Consider the following 9,010-nt stretch of genomic DNA (forward strand, 5'->3'; position numbering starts at 1 on the left):
CATACTGTGAGAGGATCACATACAAACGCAATGATATCCTTGGGCATGCTGTAGGCTTCAAATCTGGTGGAGAAGTTGTCTGGTCCCCTGTCGTTCTTCAGTGTGCTGAAGTGCAGTCCAAATTGAACAACTCAAGCTTCCTAGTAAAGGCCTCAAGTTTTTCCATCATGTCCACGACTGTTTTCCCACTTGTAACTGCAGATTTAACCCGTTTAAGTAACAGAATTTGTCAGCGCAAAAAGCCATGTGTGTTGCTTGCAGTTAATGCTTCAATGTTTCTGCGTCGGGCCTCTGTCTGGGGCGGGAAGGCCACTTAGAAAGTTCCATGCTTAGATTCACAATGACGTCTGAGATTGAATTCTTTGCAAACCGCAACATACAAATTGCAAATAAGACACAAATATTGAAACAATTTTCATTATCCACCTTTCTTTTGATACTTTTTGAGAGCGGAATTTTCTCTAGCTATCAAGCTAATTGTTCTGAAAGAATGTTGACATTACAAACAATAGTGTAGCCTACAGTAGGCTACGTAGACCTGCAAAGAGAAATATACAAAAATAATAATTGAATAGAGACATGGTGATTTTATGAGCGTAATCAGAACAAAATTATTATGTTATTGTCACTGAGTTTATTATGTACTAACCAGATGTGTTAAATGTTTTGTTAAATTTGTCGTGTAGGCCAAATAATTGTACTAATATCATATACTAACTATGTTCTGGCCCGTCCGACTATTAGCTCCAAAAAAAAATTGTCCCAAGGCCTAACCTAGTTGACGAATCCTGAACTAGGGTGTAAACATGTTTTGATTCAACTCCTGTATTATGGTGAATCTAGGCCTGTTCTCAAATCAAATTTTATTTGTCACATGCGCCAAATACAACAGGTGTTGACCTGACAGTGAAATACTTACTTACAAGCCCTTAACCAAAAATGCAGTTTTACGAAAATACTCCCCAAAAAACCTAAGAGATAAGAATAACAAATAATTAAAGAGCAGCAGTAAATAACAATAGCGGGGCTATATACAGGGGATACCGGTACAGAGTCAATGTGCGGTGGCAACGGTGTTGAGGTAATTGAGGTAATATGTACATGCAGGTAGAGTTATTAAAGTGACTATGCATAGAAAATAACAGTAAGTAGCAGCAGCGTAGAAGGGGGTAGGGGGCAATGCAAATAGTCTGGGTAGCCATTTCATTAGCTGTTCAGGAGTCTTATGGCTTGGGGGTAGAAGCTGTTTAGAAGCCTCTTGGACCTAGACTTGGCGCAACCCGTCAGGATGCTCTCGATTGTGCAATTGTAAAATGTTTTGAGGAGCTGAGGACCCATGCCAAATCTTTTTAGTCTCCTGAGGGGGAATAGGTTTTGTTGTGCCCTCTTCACGACTGTCTTGGTGTGCTTGGACCATGTTAGTTTGTTGGTGATATGGACGCCAAGGAACTTGAAGCTCTCAACCTGCTCCACTACAGCCCTGTCGATGAGAATTGGGGCGTGCTCGATCCTCCTCTTCCTCAAGTCCACAATCTTCTCCTTTGTCTTGTTCACGTTGAGGGAGAGGTTGTTGTCCTTGCACCACACGGTCAGGTCTCTGACCTCCTCCCTATTGTCTGTGTCATCGTTGTCGGTGATCAGGCCTACCACTGTTGTGTCATCAGCAAACTCAATGATGGTGTTGGAGTCATGCCTGGCCAAGCAGTCATGAACAGGGAACACAGGAGGGGACTGAGCACGCACCCTTGAGGGGACCCTGTTTTGAGGATCAGCGTGGCGGATGTATTGTTACCTACCCTTACCACCTGGGGGTGGCCGTCAGGAAGTCCAGGATCCAGTTACAGAGGGAGGTGTTTAGTCTCAGGGTCCTTAGTGATGGGCTTTGAGGGCACTATGGTGTTGAACGCTGAACTGTAGTCAATGAATAGCATTCTGACATAGGTGTTATTTTTGTACAGAAGTGAAAGTGAAATGGCAATGTGGAGTGCAATAGAGATTGAATCATCTGTGGATCTATTGGTGCGGTATGCAAATTGAAGTGGGTCTAGGGTTGCTGGGATAATGGTGTTGATGTGAGACATGACCAACCTTTCAAAGCATTTCATGGCTACAGACGTGAGTGCTATGGGTCGGTAGTCATTTAGGCAGGTTACCATAGAGTTCTTGGGCACAGGGACTATGGTGGTCTGCTTGAAACATGTTGGTATTACAGGCTCAGACAGGAATGTCAGTGAAGACACTTGCCAGTTGGTCAGCGCATGCTCGGAGTACACGTCCTGGTAATCCGTCTGGCCCAGAGGCCTTGTGAATATTGACCTGTTTAAAGGTCTTACTCACTTCGGCTGCGGAGAGCGTGATCATACAGTCATCCTGAACAGCTGATGCTCTCATGCATGTTTCAGTGTTACTTGCCTCGAAGGGAGCATAGAAGTTATTTTGCCCGTCTGGTAGGCTTGTGTTACTGGGCAGCTCTCGGCTGTGCTTCCCTTTGTAGTCTGTAATAGTTTACAAGCCCTGCCACATCCGATGAGCGTCGGAGCCCGTGTAGTACGATTCGATCTTAGTCCTGTATTGACCCTTTGCCTGTTTGATGGTTTGTCGGAGAGCATAGCAGGATTTCTTATAAGCTTCTGCATGTGTCCATGTGTGTAAAATTGCTTTGGCTGAGAGGGTAGACTACCGGCAGTGGTGTATGCCTTGTGGAGGGTAAACGCAACTAAACACAGTTTACCCATCTCCTTTTTCAGAAAAATGCATTGGAAGTTTAGGGAGCGTTACTTTTTTCACCACGACCAGCAATCAGAGTTGACTCACCAATTGGTTTACCACTCCATCACTGGCTACCGGTAGGCCTATTTAAAGTTCATGGTAATAGGCCTACACATTGTAGCCTTTTCTAGTAAATTGACCATGTTAGGGTGACCATCCTGTTTTTCCCAGGAGTTTCAGCCCCATTTCAGGTGTCCTGACTTTTCAGGTACATTTTCAGGTACATTTGTCAGCAAGACATATCAATTAATGTCGCCCTAATCAATGGCAATCGCCGAATGTCATTAGGCACACTTGTTGGTGTTTTGTAAAGAGATGTCTATTTCCATTAAATGGTCATTCATTTTTACCGTTAAATTACATCTTTATTATTAGGCCCATAAAAAAAAATTTGCACCCACCCAATAGATCCCAGAATTGCACAGTGTAATTCGTACTCAGATCACAGGTCACCGTGAGTGAGGATAAGAGTGAAATATATTTTACTGGTATAATTGTTCATAATCTAATTATCAGATGTTGTGGCTTAAACATTCCAATAACATAAACTTATAATTGTTACAATTCTCTAAACATATGAAGAGAGAAATGGACATTACAATGATGTTCTCTATGGCATTAGTAGGAATAGCTTTTGTCATGAATATGTTTTCCATTCAACAATAATGCATCTGTCATTATTAGGGGACACTAGAAATCAAAACATTATACTGTGATGTGGAATCATTGTGAGAAATACTTCATGAATGAGCCTAGACATATTTTTATGACCTTATGATCAATGCATATCAGGACAACTGCATAAGAACTCTAACAATAAACTTACCATGAGACACTCCTGCTAACATCAACAACAATCCAAATACAGCCTCCATGTCTCTTCTTGTGGTTGCAAACTGGTCTCAACGCATTTCCAACAAGAGGAGAAAGGCTTAATAATAGTTTGACTAGACAGTGCCTTCAGAAAATATTCAGACCCCTTGACATTTTCCAAATTGTTCCACACATGGATTTAAAAGTAATAATAATCCTCAGCAATCTACACACAATACCCCATAATGACAAAGCGAAAACAGGTTAAAAAAAAGAAAAACGCAAATACTTTATTTACTTAAGTATTCGGCACCTTTGCTATGAGACTCGAAATTGAGTTCAGGTGAATCCTGTTTCCATCGGTCATCCTTGAGATGTTTATACTGTTTAAACTTGATTGGAGTCCACCTGTGGTAAATTCAATTGATTGGACATGATTTGGAAAGGCACACACCTGTCTATATAAAGGTCCCACAGTTGACAATGCATGTCAGTGCAAAAACCAAGCCATGAGGTCGAAGGAATTGTCCGTAGAGCTCAGAGACAGGATTGTGTCGAAGCACAGATGTGGGGAAGGGTACCAAAACTTTTCTGCAGCATTGAAAGTCCAAGAACACAGTGGCCTCAATCATTCTTAAATGGAAGATGTTTGGAACCACCAAGACTCATCCTAGAGCTGGTCGCTTGGCCAAACTGAGCAATCGGGTGAGAAGGGCCTTGGTCAGGGAGTTGACCAAGAACCTGATGGTCACTCTGACAGAGCTCTAGTGTTCCTCTGTGAAGAAGGGAGAATCTTCCAGAAGGACAACCAACTCTGCAGCATTCCACCAATCAGGCCTTTATGGTAGAGTGGCCAGAAGCCAATCCTCAGTAAAAGGCACACATAAAGACTCTCAGACCATGAGAAACAAGATTCTCTGGTCTGATGAAACCAAGACTGAACTCTTTGGCCTGAATGCCAAGCGTCACATTTGGAGGAAACCTAGCACCATCCCTACGGTGAAGTATGGTGTTGGCAGCATCATGCTTTGGGGATGTTTATCAGTGGCAGGGACTGGGAGACTAGTCAGGATCAAGGCAAAGATGAACAGAGCAAAGTACAGAGAGATCCTTGATGAAAACCTGCTCCAGAGCAATCAGGACCTCCGACTGGGGCGAATGGTAATCTTCCAACATGACAACGACCCTAAGAACAAAGCCAAGACGACACAGTAGTGGCTTCGGGACAAGTCTCTGAATGTCTTTGAGTGGCCAGCCAGAGCCCAGACTTGAACCTGATCGAACATCTCTGGAGAGACCTGAAAACAGCTTTGCAGCAACGCTCCACATCCAACCTGACAGAGCTTGAGAGGATCTGCAGAGAAGAATGTGAGAAGCTCCCCAAATACAGGTGTGCCAAGCTTGTAGCGTCATACCCAAGATGACTCAATGCTGTAATCACTGCCAAAGGTGCTTCAAAGTATTGAGTAAAGGGTCTGAATACTTCTGTAAATGTCATATTTCATTTTTTTATTTCTAATAAATAAGCAAAAATGTAAAAAAATGTTTTTGCTTTGTCATTATGGGATATTGTGTATAGATTGATGAGGAAAAAACAGTTTAAAACATTTTAGAATGAGGCTGTAACGTAAGAATGTCAAGCGGTCTGAATACTTTCCGAAGGCAATGTATCTGGCTGCGTACAGTCTGAGCATCTAAGAGTTGTTCCAGTCTGTAGTTTAGAGAACTATCTGAACGGTACCGGTTTCTTTTTGAGTAAAATGAACTAATATAATTACTAATATACAGTACATTTTACATTAAATAGCACTTCTTCTCTGAAAAGAGGAACCCATAAAAAAAAAGTGTGAGGTTTAATAACTTCTTCATTTGAAAAAGTAATACAGACTCATTCTGTTTATTTCTCATGAAAAAAAAAGTATTAAAATACAATTAGTTTCCATTTATGGAGGGAATGTACTCATGTAATTTAACGCCACTGCCAATTCATAGCTGGCAAAATAACTGATAAAACTGATAGAAACAAGCCAATGCCATAAGAAATACTTATTAGAAGTCAATGAATGCATACAATGAAAGAACAAAGGAAACAGGTACTGGTATGCAGTGTCATTTTGATTATGGTTGTGCCTCTTGGTACAGCGGTTCCCCCCAAGGTATAAAATACAATCTTCTGACCTCTCAGAATAAGAGCCAGGATTATTCTGAAACTTCCACCTAATATTAATCTTGAACCATCTCACTTTGATGAACTGAAACGGCTCAAGGTCACCCAGTTTAAATTGTGGTTTGACAACAAAATGATTTTAGCCGTATAAATGACACCAATCTGTATTCCACCAGAGGGAACTTTGTTCCCTGTAGATTCAAGAGCTCCATGGTGGATAACTATTTCCTGTATTCTGCTGCAGTTCTGTGGAACAGTTTTACCAAGCTAACTGAAAACTCTGTCATCATAGAATTGCTTTAAGGTGACACTAAAAGCATACTTGAAAAATAACATGTCCATTTGATTAAGGGTATTATTTGACGACGTGACTCAAACGGGACCTCTGTGCTGTTGATATTGTTCTAAATTATTTTAAATGGATATTGTTGTAAATTGTTGTAAATGGCTACTGTTGTTCATTTTAATTGCATTGAGTGCATGAAAAGTGTCAGTCTTGCCCACCTGCCCTCTCACTGCCAAATGAAGACCCCAATGGAAATAAGACTCCGGGCTTTATTGTGTTTTTATCCTCGATAATGTATTAATGTATGTAATGTGATCTCCGGTTGGAGCACAATAAATCAATCAATATGTTCTCTCTATTCGAGTTTCTTATCAATAACCTCTCTCTGCTACTGTAGGTCTACTAATGACTCCACAACAGTGGAGGCTGCTGAGGGGAGGACGGCTCACAATAATGGCTGGAATGGAGTCAATGGAATGTTATCATACACATGGAAACCACGTTTGATACCATTCCATTGACTCCATTCCAGCCATTACTATGAGCCGTCCTCCCTTCAGCAGCCTCCACAACCTCTATCTCCTCTCCGTTATAGGTTTCCACAGGTTTGATCGCTTCCTTCCTCATTCTGAAGGCTGAAATCCTTTGAGTTCTGCATCTGACAACGTGAGATGAGAGTGAAATCAGTGATTTAATGACAGTTTAATCTTAGGTATTGGTGACACACACCTGCCCTGTGCTGTAGCCCTCATTGATTAACCTATGGTAACATTATGGGTGGGGTGCCTGCTGTGTTCTAACCTGTGGTGTTGAATATTCTCCTTCTCCTTCTCCTCCCAATACAGCAGCCTACCAGCATCACTGCTAGGACGACGCCACCAGCTGACACTGACCCTAAAATGAGCACCATGGGTAGACATAGTCCTGGGTAGAAGAGAGGTAACACGTTGGAGAGGTTATCAGCATTAATGGTAAATCACTACACACAACATATATTTATAGCTGATGAGGACCCCTGACCAAATTCAGGCCACGGTTACCAGGCAACAACACTAATCTACTGAAAGTGGCAACTGCACAAGCACATACAGTACATACAAGGCTTGCAACTTCCTTTATGAGAACGTCTCCCTAATTCTACAATCCCAAACTGGATGTGTAAATTATTCTTTAAATGAAATCCAGTAATCATTGTTTGCATACAATGATTACATGACTTTTAAGCCGCTTGTACACATAGGCCTACATTTGCAGAACCATAAATGTTTAGGGTTGACACACATGCTAAGTATATTGTAATCAGCTAAGTTACACAATTTGTTTCAATCTTACTGTATTTCCAACCGTTTAAGGAAATGGTTACCGGTACTATGTCTGAGGAAGTAGTCACTATCTGTGTAACTGATTATTTGTTACTATTATTTATTATTCTTTCTTCTTCTTCTTATAATTTTTTTATTTCCTGCATTTTTGGTTATTGCTTGTAAGTTAGCATTTCACTGTAAGGTCTACACCTGTTGTATTCGGCACATTTTACATAAAATTTGATGTGTTTTTGATTTTACTGGGCAGTAGGGCTACTTTGTTCTGCTCCCAACTTATTCCATTTGCTTTGTATTTGGTCATTTAGATAGATAGGGTATGAATGAAATTGTCTTATGATGTTACTTGCCTTCAATGTCCAGTTGTACTCGTCTGGTTCCCAAACGTTCCCCTCCGGAGTCGTAGATCTCCAAGAAGTATTTCCCAGAATCAGCCCTCTCCACGTTGGTTAACCTAAAGGTCCCGTTGTTCATAAAGAACTGTGATCTGCCTTCAGTGGGTCTCTTGAAGGTCACCGTGTTTCTTTTCAGTGAGAATATCAGTGTCGGACCATCAGTGAGGTTCTTTTTAAACAGCAGTTCACATCCACTTGCATTGGTCATCAGCTGGAGATCCAGAGTTCCACACAGAGCCACAGAACACTGGGATGAGTTCTGAGTAGCAGTACAGGTGGTCACGTCTGTAGCTGAGAGGGAGAGAAAGGGGGGGGGGGGGGGGGAGAGGGGGGGGAGAGGGGGGGATAGATCACTTCACTGACTTTTTTTGTACATTTTTGATAGAATTGATAGTGATTTCGCATGTCAATGAAAGACATGACGCACAACAATAAGATTGAGATGACACTGTGGCAATGAGCAACAGCGGCACTGATCTAATGCATGATGCCGTATGTGCATTCAACTCAATAACCATTTATATCTCAACAAAACACTAAAACATAATATAATACATGTTATAATATAAATCATATAATACAGCTTACCATGAGACACTGCTGCTAACATCACCAACACTAGTACAAACACAGCCTCCATGTCCCTTCACACAACAGTCTTCCAACTCCAGTTACTGTTAAAAACTTGAACCGTGTTTAGATGATCTCATAAAAAAAAGAGTTAAGTGATCTTTAAAGCCAGAAGTGTATTGATGAACCTAGTTGTCAGATGAAGTAGTGATGAGGTGTGAGAGTCAGGAAACCAAGTGATGGTGTTGCCTCTGAGCAGGGGAGGTGTTGAACACAAGGGTCATATCTCACTTCTACATTCCACTGACAAAGTCTGGCATGCCGATATCATACTGCTCTCAAATAAAAAACGCAGTTATGCACACAGTTTTAAAAAAAATCCCAATCTCCAAATAAAACATCGAACAGTTGCGTAACTGCAGTAACAGAATTACGGAATGACTTGACGTTTTAATTACGCCATATGGCGTCGTATCTTAGCTGTCAGTCAAACTCTACAAAGGTTGAATTAAAACGTACGTTTAGGCATTCATTCCGAATGGTTAAGATTAGGGTTAAACTTCAGTTCAGGTATTAATTCTGAGTGGTTAAGGTTTGGAAAAGGCTTAAAACAAAAAAAACAAAAATTGAGTGCCTACCACTGGGATTGAACATGTTGTCGTGTCTTTGGCATCATTAAAAGTGAAGA

The 9,010-nt window shown here is 41.2% G+C and overlaps 1 protein-coding gene across 1 annotated transcript in view; it reads right to left on the bottom strand.

The window, feature by feature from the left end:
* The window catches only part of LOC139572628 (uncharacterized), a 33,800-nt gene extending 25,208 nt beyond the window's left edge, over positions 1 to 8,592 (bottom strand). The window contains exons 1-3 of the mRNA XM_071395311.1: positions 8,341 to 8,592; positions 7,708 to 8,043; positions 6,837 to 6,959 (exon numbers count right to left, since the gene is read on the bottom strand). Of these exons, the coding sequence (XP_071251412.1) occupies positions 6,837 to 6,959; positions 7,708 to 8,043; positions 8,341 to 8,392 (511 nt within the window). The 5' untranslated portion in view covers positions 8,393 to 8,592. The remainder of the gene's footprint in view (positions 1 to 6,836; positions 6,960 to 7,707; positions 8,044 to 8,340) is intronic.
* Positions 8,593 to 9,010: the final 418 nt, after the last annotated feature.

Source organism: Salvelinus alpinus, chromosome 4, assembly GCF_045679555.1.
Source record: "Salvelinus alpinus chromosome 4, SLU_Salpinus.1, whole genome shotgun sequence".
Classification (NCBI taxonomy): Eukaryota; Metazoa; Chordata; class Actinopteri; order Salmoniformes; family Salmonidae; genus Salvelinus; species Salvelinus alpinus.